Here is a 19,737-nt window from a genome sequence, read left to right as displayed (position 1 = left end):
GCTGGCTACGCTTATGCATCGGACCTAGAGGGAGACTTTTAAAGAGATAAACAGACTGCTGGAAAGCAGACAACAACAGATAATGCATTTACTCATTTGCCACTGTTAGCAAGATAACACAATATAGAAGAAAATGGCGGGACATCTAAAAGCACATGGCAACACTCAAACTCTCGTTAGACATATGGAGTGAACGCAATAGGTCAGGTACACTGTAAAAACAAAGTGTTACTTAACGTTTGTTTTTCTGTTGAAACTTCTGTAAAATTACATTAGATATTACTGTTTTTTCGGATTTTTCTGTAAATATACAAATGTGTTCCTGCCTACGTACACTCTAAAACAAGATTGCCTTACATAACCAATCATTGGTTGAAATAACCAACAACTGTTTATGATGTGTTTTTAAGTAATCGTGTGACCTAGGTGTGATTCTTTTTCCGTTTTAAGAGTAAGGCCGATTGTCTAAAAACCGTGACCTCATTTTTGTCAGAGTTTGTCCCATATTACAAAATAATATGACGCCGATAATCTCTATTATTATTTTCTCTCAAAATTCAACATTTTATATTATAAGAATAAATTATCATTATATTGACATTTTCTGGGCTGGGTTGACAGTTTGTTTTATTATTGTTGTTATATTGGGCGGCACACCTTATTAGGGCGATAGTAGTACTGTCGCCCTGTTATTGAATCCGCCATTTTCACGAGGGCTAGGGTTAGAGGGGATTTTGGCTAGGGTACATTTGTTGCACAAGTCTATGGAAGTGTCGCCCTATTGTGGTTGTTAGTGTAAATATTATTGCCGAGGGGGGAAGTATATACCGGAGAGCTTGGACAAAAGTCAAAAACCGTCGTTGCACCGAAGAGAATCAACATACAATTCATCTCGCATCGTGAACCGAGCCGGAAATTGTGAGCGAACCACATTGATAAGCACTTGCCACTCATGTTGGCAATCAAACCTGCCTTCCCTCGTTAATGAGAAGTAACTTTTCGCTTGGGTAAGTATGAACAGAACGATGCATGCAATCGAAAAGAAATTGTCTTATCATGTCTAGTATTGATCGTTTCTGCTCTCTAGTCTGTAACACATCAGTTAACAACACGGCAATTGCCCAGTGTTGCGTTCAGGGTAGTACACAACCAAGAGAGAGCAACAATTAAGCAATGTCTACATCTCCATACGTACATAATATATATGTATACATATCTATCCATCTGCAAAATGAAGCAATACACTAAAGACCTTGGAAAAACGACGCTGTAATAACTGTTCTTGTATACAGCTTGCCATTTTAAATGTCAAATAAAAAAAACTGGGAGGTCTCAAGCGCTCATTATAACTATATTTCTTGGGTATTGCCGAGAACTTTCTCGGCATTTTCCCTCAGATAAGACCCTTTTTCTCAGCGTGTGCAGGAGCTTTCTTTTAAACATTTTATTACATTTAATTTAGGGGGAAAATCTGAAAAAAGTAAACACTTGAAAACCAAACAAAAACACAGAAAGTGAAAGAAAATATAGGGGCAAATTCATGTTTCTTTATCCACATTCTGGTTAAGTACCTCAAAGAAGATACATTGACTTGTCTCGACGTGGTTGGAGTGGTATTTTGATACGGGGATTTGTTTCAATCTATACTAATACCATTAATTGGACGTTACCTCCTTGAATGCGCCCACATTGGATACAAGATGAATTTTAAACAAAATTATGTTAATTGTAAAGAACATTCAAAAGTAAGATGTAAATGTCCACACAACCATCATTTAAACAGTTGGGTTTTTTTTGTATTTATTTGTTTGTGTTTTTCTTGCGAAAACCATGCTATAACAAATTTCAAAAATCAAGCTTTTGGTTGCTAGTTGTGAATCATGCACACACACTGCATCGTATTTTGCGGTTCTGCGAGAAACAACACGGGTGCTGTGCTGAGACACACACAAACACACCCACACAGACTTGTTTCACATACGTAGTGTGGACTTTCCTTTCTTTTCGTGTAGTTAAGGAACACCAGTGGAAAAACTCATTTTTCTCAAACTGTGAAAACTCTTACAACCCAATTTTTTTTCTATGATTCCCTATAGTGTTTCTCTTCATTCTGCTACCGATAAACCTAACCCAAAAATGCCTCTAAACCTGTTTTCCAGAAATGGGGAAACACTGTGTGGACGTGGGCAAGTCCACACAACGTCGGTGCTACCTACATTATGTGGACGTGTTTTGTTCGGAAGTCCACACTGCGTATGTAAGACAAGCTCACCCACACACACACCCAAACGACGTTAACAGTACATTGAATGGGCACACCTGGAAATACGTATGCGTATGCCACAAAATATCCGCCTCTTACAATATAAACACCGGGTTTGTTTTTCTTCTTATTCGCGGGAACGGATTAGTTCCTTTTCAACCAGACCTTTGATATAGGATAAGTAAACAATCCAAAGGATAACCAGATTCCGGGATTTCGGGCCGTAATTTCCCTTTCAAGCTGCATAAATTTAACCTTAACTATTCTTTATTTGGCACGCCACATGATGCATGACGTCATGTGTTATGTTCACTTGCCGCGACTGCTACCGTATTGACGCGTTGGGATGTAGGTGTACTCGTTGATATAACGTGAGATCAACCTGGCGGATTCACGTTTACTGCATCTTGGAGAATGGACGTGGTAATAGCAATGATTCTGACGGCATCAACACTAACAGGTAAGCTGACTGTTTACCCATAACAACAATTTATCTGATGCCAAGCCTTGAGCAAGGTATCTAGTCAGTTAAACTATATAAGAAAAGCACTTATTGCAAGTCCACTTTAACTATCGACATTTGTTGTACTGTATATCTATTCCTTCAAATTTTAATCACTTTAATGCGTAAAGTTTCGTGTAACTCATTAACAAAGTCTGCAATTTCATTCGTTCAAAGTCCTGTTAAGAACTGTTAATTATTAAAGGTTTGAAAGGATTGTTTGTTTTTTATATATTGAATACCAAACTGGGTCATTTTCATATGCATTTGTATGCTGCCTGATCGAAGATTTCCAAAAACGTCATTCAGTTCAAATTGTCATTGAGTTATATGAATTTGCATAATGATTCTATTCGATTAGAACTGACAGGGACTTTAACAGGCGATTAATCCATTTAAGTGGTTTGAATAAAATGCCTAGGTTTTTGTAATGCAGGATAACGAAAGAAAAAGGGCCACTTAAATATATTTGTTTTCAAGTGGAAGATATTGTTCTAGTCTTTATGTACTAAACTTTCATTTGATGTTCTTTACTATTATCAAAGGCATTTCCTGTTCTCAGTGAAAAAAAATTCACAGACAAAAATAGTTCAAATAACACGAATGATATTCCATACCCGCATCCGGCATCAATGGGTCTTCCTGCCTGTTGCAATATAATATGTTTTAATAAAGTATTTTAGTGGCATATGTAGAGGTTGCAAGTTGCAGCCCCCCCCCCCCCCGTTCAGCCGTTGCATAGAAAATATATACATTTTGTACTTATTTATGAGAATGGCGGTTGATTATTTGCATAGAATGCATAAAGTACACACATTTTCTTCGTATAAATGGCATTAATTAATTCGTTGACCCTAGTAACATGGGTAAAGACACCTCGCTTGATACGTTTCGACAAATTCCTGCGGAGAACATAGTAGATGTAATTATTTGTGAAGTTGGCGTATGCAAATTTGCAAACATACTTAAGTTAGTTAATTTACATTTTGTTGCACAATTTTCAGTGCTTGTCTCGTGCCATCAAGTCTGTTTCATCGGCTGGGAGTGCAACCCACAATCTGGTATCCCGCTCCGTTGGTTTTTACCGTACAAAGATCCGTGCAAATGCACCGCTATACGTCTCGGAGGTGTGGACATTCCTGATTCGTCGTACCGGTCAGAAGCACCTCGCTATCTTGATAAGCTCATCATCAGTGAGGACCCCGCTGAAATACAGACATTCTACACTTGCAAAGGTAGGACTGGATCTTATCTGCATGTATTAGAAATACTTCCCAAGCAATTAATTCGTTAAGGCCCTACTCTCTTTTACTTTAAATATATATAACATAACATACATTTCTAGTAATCGGGTACGACCACCATTTATTCACTTTACAGGAGATGACAGGGCAAAACAAAGACGCAGATGTCGTCTTTCTTCCCGTGTGATAAAAACATATACCATTTTTCTAGAACATCGGGTCCAATTCGTGAGTTAAGTCATCATAAGGTCGTTAAAAGAGAACACCCCCCTCCCTCCGATCACTTGGTTTAACAATACCATGTACATCTTAATCTCATGCGTCTTGTTTACTGTCGTTTTTGAGAAAAGAGAATCACCGTCTTTTCAGCACCGACAAAACAATCGCGTTTTTCAACAGAAACACATGCCTCGAGAAAACAATGTACATGCATTTCAAAGTGTTCTCAAAATGTGCGCGTTTAATGTATGAATGCTTGACATGTGGGGGCATTGTTGTCCTTATACCTTTAACAAATACTATCACTTTAGAGACAAATTCACGAACTAAAACAGAAAATGTGCAATATAATTTCTTTGCAGTCCAAGTCTGCCTATGTGATTGCACTTAACTGCATTTCAGGGGCGGGAACCAGTCAGTTGTAAATCGTTTCAGCTATGTATACATTTCCAACGCGTCGAGTACAGTCCATGTTCAACGTAAACACGTATAACGTGAAACCTTTTTTTTTTTCATTCAAACGGTTTCCGACTAATGATACTTATACATCGCAATTTCCGTGTCATCCTTTATCATTTGTCAGTGACGAAAAGTTAACAGTAATTCGGCAAAACTGAAAAATTATCCCCTAAACTGTCGCTTGATTTGATATTGGGCAAAATAAAAAAAAAAACATGTTTAGCGTCCTGCTTCTTTGACAAAAAGGAAGGAGGAGGCCCTTTTTTTTTTTTTTCAAAATGGCCGCCCGACACATTTTTCAAGACAACGCGGCCGGGCTATTTTTCAATATGGTTACCAGCTTTTTTCAAAATGGCCGCCACTTGGACTCATTGACTTTTTCCACAGCTTTATACACGGTATAGAAGTCTAAAAATACGATTTCTTTCGTCGGAGATCGTTAAAATTTATCAATTTTTGTCTTTAAAAAAAAAAAAAAAAAAAAAAAGGAGGCGGCCTCTAAAAAGGAAGCGGGCGGCGACGCTAAACATGTTTTTTTTTTTACTTCGCCTTCTGACCCAATACTTTTGTACTACACGACACGGACAAACACAAATTCAGTTGTCATACTTTGAGTGCGCATGCGCGCATGCTAAATTAGCGGATGAAACATACGTGACATGTTAAAAGAGCCTTAGTGCATTGAACCCAACAAATTGGCATTCCTGAAAGTGGTCGATGAAAAAAAAAATTTAAAAACAAGCGCGATCGCGAGTGCACAATAAGCTCTGGCCCGGTTCCGTAAAATTTCACTACATATGCAAAATAGACGCGCATGCGCATCGATCGAAACAAATGGGCATGTTCCGAAAACTTTCACCAAGAGTGCACTTACCAACGACGGCATTGCATTTTGTCAATTGTAGGTCAATTGGTAGTTATATATTATGGGAAACTCAGGACTCGACCGACCGGCCGACCGACAGACCACAAAGTGACGTGTATAGAAGCACCTTTCAGAGCTTAAAAAATGTGGGGTATCCGACATACTATTCTTCTTTTTCTTCTCCTTGTTCTTCTTTCTCAAATTTCATGGATTTTGTTCATGTTTTATTCTCGGTGTTACTGCCACAAGTCATGTGACGGCATCTTAAACGTACATTTTCGAACGCAGGGTATCTAGAGAACTACAGGGCCGACTAGGTTGAAAAGCGTGACTATATAGTACAGGATGTTAAGTGGTTGAAAATTGAAAAGCGTTAAACGGTTAGTTGCTTTATTTTTTGAGTGTTGTTTTACAAAATCATGACAATGATTAAACGGTCAATAGTCTTGCCACCATTTTTTTTTTATTTAGGTTCGGCAATTAAGCAATGCACCTAGGAATGTTAATGCGTCCTGGGGAAAGAGTCATTGTTAATGCGTCCTTGGGATCGTCATTGCCTGTTTTCCAGCACCATTTTTGCTAGCAACTCTTAAAGCCCCACCAGCTTAAATGAATCGCGTGAGAAGGGGGTCAGGGTCCGCACCAGGAATCACACTACGCAATAATAATGCCGAGGTAACACTTCTTCGTGTAAAGCATGGTCCCCCTCCACCCCCTCGCTCACCGCCACAAAATACACCACGGACTGTTAACCAGTCTGTATTAAATGCTGACCGTTTTGCTGTTTTTCAAAGTTTTTTTGTGTAAAACTGTAAAACAAAAGAAAACATTGATCGTTAAGCTATAATGAATTTTACTAAACTTATAAAACGGAGAAACCGTATTTATCTTAATACCGCTTGTCGTTTTATACAACTGTAAAACGACAAAACGGTTGATGGTTCGTTTACTGTTTTTGTTTTGGAGGAAATCAAAAACGGTAAAACGAAATAAAGGTATGCCCCATGATTTTTATGGTATATAAAGATGGGCGAGTCAAAAAAGCACGTTCTTCCATCTGAAAAAAGGAACTACTGAAATTGATCCATAATTTCAGAAGTTATGCATAACCCATTTTACAGAGTTGGTGGAATGCCATCGGAAATATTGAGCCTAATGAGAATTACAGATTACACACAAGCAGAATATAAGGAATATTGGTCGTCTCTTTTTTTTCCCCGAATTATTGATGGTGATTTTTGTATGTTTTCTCTTGCAAGAGCTCATTCATTCGTGGAGGTGGGAAAACGTGAATGTTTCAGTGTACTCAATGGGTATTCATCAGTTTGTAGAAAGTAAATGATTGATGGTGGACAGATGAGTTTTGGAATCTTTTCTTTATTGGAATATACTTAACTTTTAAATTCAGTATGCAAAGTACGTGAAATGTTCACAGTTGAAAGTCAATAAGATGTACTCTATCCCATTTAAAAAAAAAATAAAATGGAGTGAGCCAAATATTTTTTTTTTAAATTGCTCACCCTGTATAGATATTATATTTAGAGTACTACACGGTAAAATTGATGTGTTGTAAATATTAATTGTAATGACGTTATAATGTCCTCTCTATGTGATATTTTAAAAGTGGCGTTTGTTTCATTTGTCCTTCGTTTTGCATATTTCACGAATGGAAGATGCTCAATTCCACATTCCTTGTGTAAGAGGTTTGGAAGATCAACTATATGTACCCGTAGATTTTTGAGAAATGTGTGACGTTATCGTGACGTCATCAAAATGCGATTTTTCAAAACATGGAATTTCCTATTGTCTTAAAACTTGGTTGAATAGTAGGCAAGCACTTTAAGTGACGTTAACAATTAATTTCTAAACGCATGTTTAAAAAGTTGGTATAATTAAACCGGTTTTAAATGCTTAAAATTAGATTTTGTATTTACGGGGTTTCAACAATTTAGACATGAAATAAAACAGGTCTTCATTCAAAATTAAACATTTGAACGATCAAAAAGTCTCATTTTTTTGCTTACACCATATAGCCACGGCAACGATCTCATGTAATTGGGGACAATGTTTTTGCAGCAATTGCCGCTTTTTGATACAGGAGTCAAGTCGCCCGTTAAGTCGCCTGCTTAAATTCAACGCCCATTTCTTGCTTGAGGACGCGTACACAATTTGAAATTGATGACCTGCTGATGACAACCGGTAGAATATTAGGATATGTTTTTTTTCAGGAAAATAATGCCATGCAAAAGAAAGAAAAAACTCAAACGAGGGTCTCCCATAGTGAGTGTCATGGTATATTGACAATGCTATACTGAATAAGCATTAGTGTAAACGTGGTACTTCATTTTTTTATGACACTTGGGAAAACAAGCCAACATTTTTTTTTTTAATTTATGTTGTGTGATATCATTCGCGTACACAGTGCATATACAGCCGCTAAAATGATTTATCTTTAAGCCTGCACATAAGCAATTAGCCGAACTCTGATGCTTTGCATCTCAATCCTGTATATATGTAAATGTCTGCGATCTGGCATAACATCTACATGTTTCTGAAAAAGCCTTAGTACTTGCAGCACAATCGGCGTTGTTAACACCAATTAGTTTGATAGCTGCAGCCTTGCAGTGGCGTCGCCAAGAGGGGGGGGGGGGGTGCAGGGGGGCACGTGCCCCCCTGGAAAACCTAGTGCCCCCCCCCCAGTGCCCCCCATCAAATGCTGGTGCCCCCTATCCTCTGCAAAATTCTGCGCGTTGTTAAAATCATTACCTCAAAAATATCAATTTCTTGAGATATCTTCAGATCGAATTTAGCATCAAATGTGGCACCATTTTGCATCTAGCCCATCCTCCGTATGCGAAAATTTTCCAATGGGGAGGGGGGCACCCCCTCCCCTTAGACCCCTCCCCCAGGACGGCGATCCGTATCCACCTAAGTGCCCCCCCCCCCCATCAAATGCTGGTGCCCCCCCCCCCTGTGCCCCCCAGACTGAAAAGTCTGGTGACGCCACTGCAGCCTTGGTCACTTGAATGAAACTTTAATCAAACATGGTCACTTGAATATTATGAGCTGTTTATTTTTATTTAACTATTATTTGGTTTAGAAACCAAACTTTATGTAATCGAAAGGTTTGCCTTTGTAATTAACGGTGATGCAAGTGATCACCGGTGAAATTATATGAACACAGAAGAAAGACAATCCATCATCTAAATGTTAAAACGTTTTAGACAGATTGGACAAGTTTTGATTTGATATTTTAATCTACGGGATGACAACACGAAATGAAGATTTGATTTTTTAATCTACGGGGATGACAGCACGAAATGAAGTCTCGACAAAGGCTTTGTTTATTATTATAAATGGTTTATCTTATTCGACATAGCAGCCCAGGGGCTGAATAACATCAAAATGTACATTATTTAAAAAATACGTTAGTTCAAGTAAATGTATGTGCACTCTATCACAGTGAATTCTACTGACTAATTCCTTGGACGTAAACAACTCTGTGCCCTAGTTCTGGGAGCGTTGTGTGTTTCGACATAGGAGGCGTTCTCAATAAAATGCACGTATAAGGGCAATAACGGCATTCATCGATTTTCCAAGGTCGTAGGTGTTTTGTTCATTATCGTGTACACGTTAAGATATGCATCGCTGCCATTTTGATATTACAGCATCGCTGGTCTCTATATTTTTACTATGGAACAATGATTACCAAACCATAGTTCTCTCGCGGTGTTTATACGGTCGTTGTTGCCATTGCTCCTTAGGAAAACATGTACACTGTCTTGTGTGTATCACTTTCGATATATGTGATCTGGTACACTGAACCCTCTGGAGACATGTGCACAAAACATTGTATTCCTCTCCACAAAGCACTTTTGATAGGTGAATACGTCTCCACAAGGTTATCAGAATATATATTGCATTTTAAGTAAGGGATATTAAGTCCGAATTTCAGCCCAGGAAATTCATTCTGGTTAAAACAGCAGCATTTTTAAAGTACATTTTCAAACTCGAAAACGTTAGTGCTTCAAAACAAAGAAATGACACCACAAGGATACAAATTCCAAAATGGCTGTTTTAGTTCGTGTGAAATATGAATTTCTTGATCAACAAATAGGCCTACTGAGTTATTTAAACCTAAGCAAAACGGACTGTACTTTGCAAAACGTTGTCTGAGTGTGGCCGCTGGTGCTACCTGTTTTGAAGCTAATTTACTTAATTTATTCCTTTCTAACGTCAATGGGGGAAAGGTTCAAAATAAAAGGGGTAATAGTTACAAACGGATAAGTTAGAAGAATTCCTCCTGCAAATGGAGTTTTGAGCCTTTAGCAATCGATATGTTTGCTGATTTCTTTTGGGAGATTGTGTTATTATGATCGTCCATGAAGGCATAGGAAAATAAATGTAAGATGTTGAAACTCATGCCAGTTGCAAAGGAAGAGGGAGTTTAAGAAGAACTATGTGACCAGGGTAACTCAAATCACGCTTATAGTTGCAACCTGTTCATCTTTTTGATAATAAGTCAGCTTCGTTTGAGGTGGTAGTTAAGCTGACCAACACCTCAGGATTAGTAATTCCCACTTTTCATCTCAAACCACAGCTGCGGCCTGCGCGACAATAAAAACATGAAGTAAAATTGTTGACAACAATCGGTTGAAATTTTAATTTTTGGCTCGTTGTGACTTTTGGACCGCAAAGTTAAGTTTTTCTTTACCAAAAAGGTATTTATGAATAGGAATACAGTATTAAACACTCTATTAAAGACCAGTTAGAATTTGGATGCTTTAATTCGGCTCGGGTAATTGTCAGCATCCAGACTCCAACCGGTCTTAAAAAGAGTGTTTATAACCGGCCAAGCAAATATATATTCCGTTGTTAAATTATCTTGCAATTTACCCCTTCCATTCTATTTTTCTGTAATGTCAAGATCATTTTGATCTCTACTATACGATAAGAGATGGTCTCGTGATCTTTCTGCAGGAATTGGGTCATATCCAAAATAAGGAAGATTGTCATTTGCCTTGAACTTCATTATTATTTGGAATTATAGTTCGAAGCTCGCAGTGGCTGATCTCATGCATAAGCTAAAAACGTAGTCTACAGCAATAAAACGTACCTCGCAATATGTCGGACGATTAGACGATTTCCGTGGCAGAAACCAGTTTAAAATCCAATCACTGCCAAGTTCGGTACGAGGGGATACAAACAATTAAAAGGCAGCGAGTTAACGACAGAAAATACTTAATTGCACTAGTTGTTAATATATGTATTGTTTATTTAATGTACAATCATCGAACTCCTTGGCACCTGAACGATCAAACAGTCTTGGATATTCGGATCTATGGTATTATAATTATACAAGTTCTCGTCTTGGCGCGATTTTAACTGTTCATCCGACGGCCCTCGATTTTTATCGAGCAGATGGAGGGGGTATCGTAACTTATACACTTGAAAAGTTGACGAGTCGATAGTAGTAGCCTGTTTGAAGTATACAACAATGTATTACCCTTAGGCATTTGGAAATGTAAATACATTAAATACATACATTCCAAAGTTACGAAGGCCTTGCCAATTATACATTGCGACACGTAATACTACTTCCGATAATCTCTCTTACAGAATGCAACAGCACCTACCATTTGGTGCCCTATCGTCGCAAGTTTCCATTCCCTGCCTTTCATGACGCGTTCGTATTGGACTTCTCCGTGCAGGCCCGCAATGCCGCAATGGTCGTCTTGTCCACGGACGGTACAGAGGCAGGCGATCAGTACCAAATGGGTAAGAAGAGCAAACGGTTTGGGGCAAGATATATAACGTCACCAGAAAAAAAAACGTAGAATCTCAAATAGCTGAGTCGTGACTGGTGGTCTGCCCTCGAATGGGCATAACAAATCAAATGTTTGCAATGTGGTTTCTTGAATATTCAGTGAAGAAAAAATCAAATCGAAAGTAGTTATACAGGTGGTGGTTCTTATTCAATATTCATAACTATTTAAGACTTTTTATCCATTAATATTGGTCAAGAGCCCGTCATGTGCGTGGTGGCGTGGTTATGGGCAGTTCGGCCTTTACAAAACACTTTATGGTTAAGATTGTTTACTTTTCCTACTTCAAAGGCCTGGTTGAAAGCAAACTACTAATGTCTAAATGTCATCAAGAAAAGACGGGAAAGGTGGTTGTTTACATTGGACGCTGCAGACATTTTGTGGCATACGCATACGTGTTTCCAGTCATGTCAGTTTCATGTACATCACACGTTGTGTGTGTTTGGCACATAGTACACGCAGAGCCAATACACTAACATTGTTTCTTGCACGTCCGCAGAATTGGACACCAAAATTCTTTCTCAAAAGAATTACATAAAAAACGCCCATTTTGTAAGGATGGTTGTGTGGACGTATAAGTCCTATTTTTTCAGTGTTCTTTCCAAATACATGTAACATTATTTCGTTTGAAAGGCTTTTCTTAGCCCTATTGGGCGCATTACATGAAATAATGTCCCACGTTTGAAACCGCAAGTTCGTCCACTGATTAGCACACGTCGTGAGTCGTTGAAGCTACCTGTCAGCCATCTTACCGCGCAGTACTCGCTCAAAATATGCCATTGACGATCTGGGTTTTTGGTCGTTTTGTAAGCGCGTTTTCTCTACGGATTTTCAAGTAAGAAATCGTCAGCAACACCACGAAGTTACTCCCATCTATACACCAGTAAAAACTAACAATTGGAGAAAATGGCATCTAAAGTTAAATGCCTTCTAAAACAACACTTTGCGTCAAACGCCAGAGAATTTTCAGTTGGGTTTCTCGTTGTGGACACTTGATGAATTGAATTCATTATATCTGCTGTTTTTTTCACCCGTTTGTGTATTAAATCAACAATAAATAATGGAAAAAAATATGAGTGTTACTATGGAAAAAGAAAATTGTCACTTTTGCGCAAAAGATTATGGGTAATTAGCTTTATTCTTGAAGAAAAGCTCGAGAAGCTTTAAAACTTCGTGCAGTGCTGTGTCAGGCCTTGATAATTAATGTCTAAAAAGTAACAAAAAAAAACAAAAACAAAAAAAAACCCTGAAAATCGACAACAAAATATGGTTTAACACAAAGAGTGTTACTTTGTGGTGTTTGTGACGAAATTGCAACGGAAAAATCACTTCTTCCACCACAATCGCGTAAATTGTCAGTAACGACACTGGTAAAGGCACGCGCCTGTTATTTATAATATATCAGATTGAAACGGGACCTTAAAGTAGGTCATGTTCCGTTGTGTTTTATTGACAACATTACTTGTTTGGATTCAGGACATCAAACTGAATAGAAACACACACAGTTTACCTAATTCCAAACCTGTACTACAGAACTCGTTTTCTGAACTTTTTTTTCAGAAGTGTAACCCTCAACCTATTAAACCGCTATTCCTTTGGTCTGAATTCATAGTTCTTGGAATCGGTGGGGGCATCGCTATCAGACGTTGCACGGAGTGCAGAAAACTCCATTTCGTGTCATCTCCAGGCGTACTGAGCGAGCAGGAGATGCGACGCTTCTGGCTGCGTCACGACAACGGCACCTTCGCCCTAGGCAAGCACCAGCAGGCAGCCTACTTCAAGTGGACCGACCCAGAACCCAAAGCTGCCCCGTTGTTCTATGGCTTTGCCAGCTGGGACTGGCCCCAGACCTGGGCGGCCCATCATGCCTGTCACTAAAAGCCTGCGGAATTGGTAGAAGGAGGTGTGGGCGTTCCTCGCCAACCTTCTCGTTATTAAATGTTCCATTTTTTTTCTCGTTGACATCGTTTACATGTCAGAAATATTGGGTGTCTGACTGTATATACACGACACACACACATACATGTTTGCCTTTTAAAACTAGCGGTAAAACTAGCCTTGCAAGATATATAGAGAATTAACATGCTCCACGGATTATGCCCCCCCCCCCCCTTAAAAAAAGTCTTCGGTTTCTGGTATGGAGCTTGCCCCAATAGGGTGCGGCGATGTGGCTTTGTTTTCCTCTACTTTTTTTTCTTCTTCAAATGTCAGCTGATGTTGCAAATGATGACGCTTTGATCCCCTTAAAGTTCTCAAAAATATCCTTTAGGGTGGAGCTTGAGGTGACCTCAGCAAGGCATAAGGCTTGAGAAATCTGCACCCATAGGCCAACGATCTCGACGGACACGACAATTCTTCGGAAAATTTGGATAGTCAAGACAGAAATCAGAGAAAGCGGTAACGTCAGACGATACAGCGAAATCGTGCATGGGCTGCCAGGCCGGTCATAAGTCTGCTCCCTTACATATTGCATTAATTATAAAGTGTTTACAGGTTCCAGATATACGACCATCGCTTCCACACTCACAAAAAAAATCACTATCTGCAAATGTTTCCCGACTATTCTGTGCAAAACAAATGGGAGCCAAGAAAGGCCCCATAAAGCTTATACTCGATTGTAAACCACATCTAAAAACACGTTAAAATTGCGCAGCAGCAGGATTTCGGTCAAATCGGTGAGATTGGCGGTATTGAAACTTCATCCGACATAAAAAAAAAAAAATAATAATGATATTTTGCCGACGCGCTTGGCTAAGGCGACGCCCGCGCATACCAGAAACCAAAGCTTGTTTTTAAGCTTGTTTTTTTACCGATGTTTTAGTTTACCACGAGTATTTTGCTAGAGTGCGATAGAAAACAAATGATTAATTCGAAATTAAATGATATGGTTTTAATATTTAAATGTAAATATAGTTTAATCCACTAGCACTGTTCTAAACTCCCTTCATTGATGTTCGACATTAACTATGCAACACGTTGGAACAATACGCGTATAGGGAGCAATGCGTATGATTGTGTGAACGACGTTGGTTGCTATGTAGATGATAGTTTACAACCGTTGTTTTGTCGTTTTGGGATTTGTATAGTCTGTAGGGCAAAAAGTTTACATTGATACAATCACGTGATGCACTTTTTCACTAATCAAGAGAAAGAATATGTAAGTCGTTATGTTACTCACATTGTCCGATGGTGTCTGGATGGTGTCAAGATTTAATTTTCAGGGGTGGTAATTTTGCATGGGATAAGTGTATACCATGTATATTGGCATACAATGGTAGACCATGGGAGAACAACAGTTGCCAAGACTAGAGGAGGTCCAAAAATAAAAGTGAAAATCATCTACAAAACCGATGAGGGTTCTTTATAAATTAATGTTTAGCATAAACAATAAGAGGTCCACGATAAAAGTGTTTATTTTTACGAGAGGGTATACTTGTTGGGTACTCGCACTAACAGAACAGTGGTACCCCACAAGCTGGTATTTGTCTGACAGTACCAGGGGAATTCTAATGAAGGATGATATGAGAATATTTATTGCAAGTCTCTCACAGACCACATTGGTATGGTTGTGTGTACATTTGTTCTAACACTGCATATGCTATGTGGACCTGTGAAAGAAGAGGTCCGCATACTAGTACATGAAGTATGAATAGGTGGATATTTTGGGACACAAAAGTAAATCTCTGTCTAAAAATCAGTTCAAGTAAAATGCTGGAGCAAGGAAATCCGTTGAAAAAAATGAAAAGGAACACTCAAGGAAATAACGATCGAAAATTCGGGTCGAAAGAATGTTAACGATGCAAGTAATTTTCCCCCGTTTTTAAGCTCTGGCAAGAGCTTCTACATGTCGTCGGTCGGTTTTTCACTCCGCGCGAGTGCAGCGACTTGCGTGGGAAATCTGGATATTTCAGCATCATTCCTGAAAACATTATTAATTAATACAGACATGTCACGAAAGGCGAAGAGTGGGCTTGGAAGTTTTGTGTCAACAATAATTAAAACTTCATGTTGGAAGCAATTTATTTATTCTCAAACAGCACACAGGAAGGATAGAACTACCAAACAATTTGATTTTTAGCATAGATTTCATTTTACCCTTGCCAAATACAGTTACGGTCAAAGGGTCATTAATTAAATTCCATTAAATTGTGTAATAAGAATGGACATCCTTGCCCTTAACAAATGGGAACGCTTCCATAAACCTAGAATCAAAACATCGTTGGTGCTCTTGCCAGACGACCTGAGTACGCTCGCCTAGACAATCCACTGTTTGTAAATACAATTGGAATGTTAGCCTCTACCTGAACAGGACACATTGTTCACATATTGGTATGACAACGCAAACATATTAGTGTTAAATCATAACGGAATCACATTGCTAATAAAGAACTCTAAACAGCACTTTGCAATTCCACCCCCGCAAATACAGTTGTAATGTTTGGTTCCAATCGATAGTCTGATAGATCCATAGTCTCAGGGTTCGATAGTCTAAACACAGAAGTGCCCATATACAGGGGTAAGTTAGTCTAAAAATGAAATAATGTACATTGACCCGAGCATTTTATGCCATAGCCGGAAGGTTCATTAGTCAGAAGTGAGTTAAATTAGTCCGAAGGTTCAATACTGCGAAATCAAATAATGTTCAATAGCCAGAAGGTTCATATTTGTCCCTTTCCATTCTGGGACCGTATTGACGATTCGGACGATAGAACCTCATCGTCTATTCGAACTATAAATATTTGGGTTATTTAGGCTTACTTTTTAAACGTACTAAAATAATGAAAAATTCGGAATATCAAGACTTCGGTCTTAAAAGATCCTTTGGACTTTCAATCTTCAGACTTAGGAACCTTCGGACCAACGAACCTTCAAATTATCTAATTTCGGACTGATGAACCCTTGGAATATCTAATTAGCGCTTGGACGATCGAGTGGAAACCGTCATATTACCATGATTAAGGCAGTTCTTTGTGACTATCACACTGCGATTATTAGGCCCAAAAAAATAAAATATTCGGTCTCTGGTCAGACCAAAGTTCCGGAATTGACGCGGCCACGCGGCATATTTTTTTGTTTTTTGCTGTTTTTTTCTCTTTTTAAGCTTGGATTGTACAGACAAGGTGGGGTACTATTTTGCTTTTTTAGTGTCCTCATGTACAATGGTGTCCTCCATAATTTGCCTTGGTGCTTTTGATCATTTGCCTTGGTGCAATTTCCCATTCCTTGGAGCTCTTTGGTATAAAAAAAAATGAGGAGGTGCGGAAATAGAGGGCGCTGTTGGAGCTACCGCGGAACATTTTGGAAAAAAAAAAGATCGACGCGCATGATGAAAATCGACGCGCGCGCTGACCAGAGACCGACTTATTTTGTTTTGGCCTTACATGTGTATTAAAAGCAACTGTACAGCACTTAAGCATTGTTTTGTTGTCAAGTTTGTACCTCGACTAAAATTGAAGAAAACGAATACTAAGTAAGACTACCTTATAAGTTAAAGACGAAACCCTTGTAAGATACATAATGCATTGAAAAACAAAATATCTAATTTATGGCGCTGTAAGTCTACTTTTAACCTAAAAACTACGTAGGACGCAATATCATACTTGAATTAGACACCTCCTCTGGGTAAAATTACAGATTTGACAATATTAAAGTGTACCCATTTTTCTTTCATTCGGAGAAAATGATATGAGTGCGTCCCCCCAAAAAATGTCCGTCCAACAAAACAAAACGATGACAACAATTTTAATATTTTTTTTTTATTGTGCAGAGACTCCTGATCCTTTATGAATCACACCTCAGTGCACAATTGTCAAATGATCACAACAACATTTTAAGACAGTGTGACCAATAGTCATTTTCAATGCTTTATGTAAGCTGTGTAAAATCCTTTATTTTGTGAAAAATAGGTTGCGGTTGGGTATATGAATCCTTTTCTTGGCCATCACGGTATCAGTCATCGTGGTAAGACCACAATCTGATGATGAAGGGCTAACGATTCTAATCCTGGAGGATTTATAAATAGCAAAGCAAGTCAAGAAATTTGGTCAACGTGTCCGAAAAATGTTGTTTTGATCAAATGAATACTGCGCAGTAAGGCGTGAAGGAAATGGAATAACCACCACAGGGGCTTAGGCCAAGGACTAGGGGTATCTGCACAAAGAATGTTCAAGTGAGAGGACACTTTGTGGGGGCATACTGTACTTTGGTAGAGAATGCAATATTAGTGATAATTGTTGAACAACCTAATACATGTTGCTTACGGTTGGAAATGTTTACGGAGCGCTGCATTTGTGATCTCTTAATACCAGCAATTATGGTTGACAACCGTTTCGTATCAATTTTTGATAATGTAGATTATACAAATGTTTAGTGCACTACATGCCTTATAAGTTATACATTATGGTTTGTAATTATACAAACAAAATGATATGAAGGGAAGCAAACATCTTATTAATAACGTCGCTACCTCCCGACATATTGGACAGCAAAAGACAATCCACAAATGTCCTATCCCCTTACAAACTATGTGTAATTTTTATATTTTTTTATCTACTACGTTTACGAATTTGCAACTCTAGCATCACAGTTTGCATTTTTTTACTATGTCGGTTCTAAAAAGTATTTAACTAATGTATATCCCCCTCATCATTGCTACAATAGTACATTGTAATGCAGACAACTACGCTAAATACATTCCACAGTTCTACAACATCAACTGCATGAAACAAGATTCATAAAAATAAAGGCATATTGTTAACCAAAAAATCCCCCTTTCCCGGATATTTGTTTTTCATAGCGGAACCATAGTGACCGATAGCTAAACCGTATTGTAGTTCCACCGACTAAACGTTTTACTAAATTGGAGGCCAATGGAGAGAAGTATTGTAAAACTCATCGGTCATTGGAATGCATAAAAATATAACCCGGTTCTGTTTGGCTGAATGGAAAAATTGAATGGAATTTAATTATACAAATGATTAAAGTGAATTATTTGAATAATACTCTGAATACTGTAACGTCCGGCCTACAGCAAAGTTTCAACATAAAATACACTACATTACCTCCCCAAAAGTGACCGTCTGAAACACTTTTGTGGAGGTCATACTGTGCTTTATGTTGGTAGTAGAAAACAATATACACACAGTTCAAAACACCATACACTAGATAACATTATTTTGCGACAAATGTAACCCAGGGATGTGATTCTGCTTTTTTTTTTTTTTTGATTCAGCTTTTTGTCCTCACTTGCTGTGTAAAGAAGTTAAAGAGATTTCCAAAGATTAGCTTTTTTTCGCCTTTTTGCAGGTGTCTTTTGTCAGTGTTCACTCACACCCCTGGTAACCATTCTTCAGTCTTATTATTGTGTAAATCACGTCTATTGGATATACAATAATTCGGATATATGTTAAGAGTCCAAAAAGGTTCTAGCAATCGAAATGCACCATTAACCTACTTTAAAATATATTTAATTTGTGAAATTATTTTTAAACAAATAACCTAACAGCGAAATATTCAGAAGGTAAAAACGGCATACTTTGAACAAAATTCAATATTTGAAAATTGCTCAGAAAATATTAAATGTTAACAATTAGCAATTTAATAGCAATCGTTTTATAATTGTATAAGCCTTTCTTTTGTTGTGATGTCGATATGAAATCAAAGCTAGTCTATCGGTTTTGGCATGATAAAAGAAATAGCCATATTATTTACATGAGTTTTGGAAAAAGGTGACAATTCATTTTATGAAAGGTATACTACTTTTGTGCAAAACGACTGTCAACGTGTAAATAAGACAGACATCATCTTTTCTTCTTTTGCACCATTTGGCAAAGGTCTTGGAACTCGTATATGTCTTGTCACCAATCTTAGATCTAGCCCTGTGTATGACTTCCTCAGGTGAATAACAATCGTTATATTCTAGCCTGTACACGGGAAGTTTGAAATCAATCAACTCTTCCACGACACCTGGTGCTGCGTTGTAATGCATTACCCCGACCTTACCATTATAGGTCAAGACCCACGACTATAGCGTGGTTGTCGTGATGCAAGACAATCTGATCGCCTTGCTACATAGCTCTGTCAACAGTCCCCTTTCTTGAGACTAGCTTACGACCAATTGCTAGTCCGATACAAGTCCCTAAGAATTTCCCCAATACTCCACCAACAAAATCTCCGAGAATACCTCCAATGAAAGCTCCCACAGCCGAGGGAATGAACGATCCAGCAATGCCCAACCCCGTGGCAACGCCTACACCTAACGACGCCTCAACAAAACGTCGGATACAACTGGTCATGTTATCAAGCCGGGAAATTTCACCAGCAATCTTGCCAATATCGTAAGCGCAAAGGAAGCCCTCCAA

At 38.4% G+C, this 19,737-nt stretch overlaps 1 protein-coding gene across 1 annotated transcript; it reads left to right on the top strand.

The window, feature by feature from the left end:
• Positions 1-2,695: 2,695 nt before the first annotated feature.
• On the top strand, positions 2,696-14,096 carry LOC119730547. Its single transcript, XM_038203525.1, has 4 exons — positions 2,696-2,723; positions 3,770-4,000; positions 11,172-11,330; positions 12,990-14,096. Exons 1-4 carry the CDS (start codon positions 2,696-2,698, stop codon positions 13,253-13,255), a joined length of 684 nt encoding a protein of 227 aa, XP_038059453.1. The 3' UTR covers positions 13,256-14,096.
• Positions 14,097-19,737: the final 5,641 nt, after the last annotated feature.

This window comes from Patiria miniata, unplaced genomic scaffold, assembly GCF_015706575.1.
Source record: "Patiria miniata isolate m_02_andy unplaced genomic scaffold, ASM1570657v1 HiC_scaffold_1, whole genome shotgun sequence".
In the NCBI taxonomy this organism is placed as follows: Eukaryota; Metazoa; Echinodermata; class Asteroidea; order Valvatida; family Asterinidae; genus Patiria; species Patiria miniata.
Note: the sequence above shows the minus strand (reverse complement) of the source record. Positions and strands in the feature narration are given on the sequence as shown.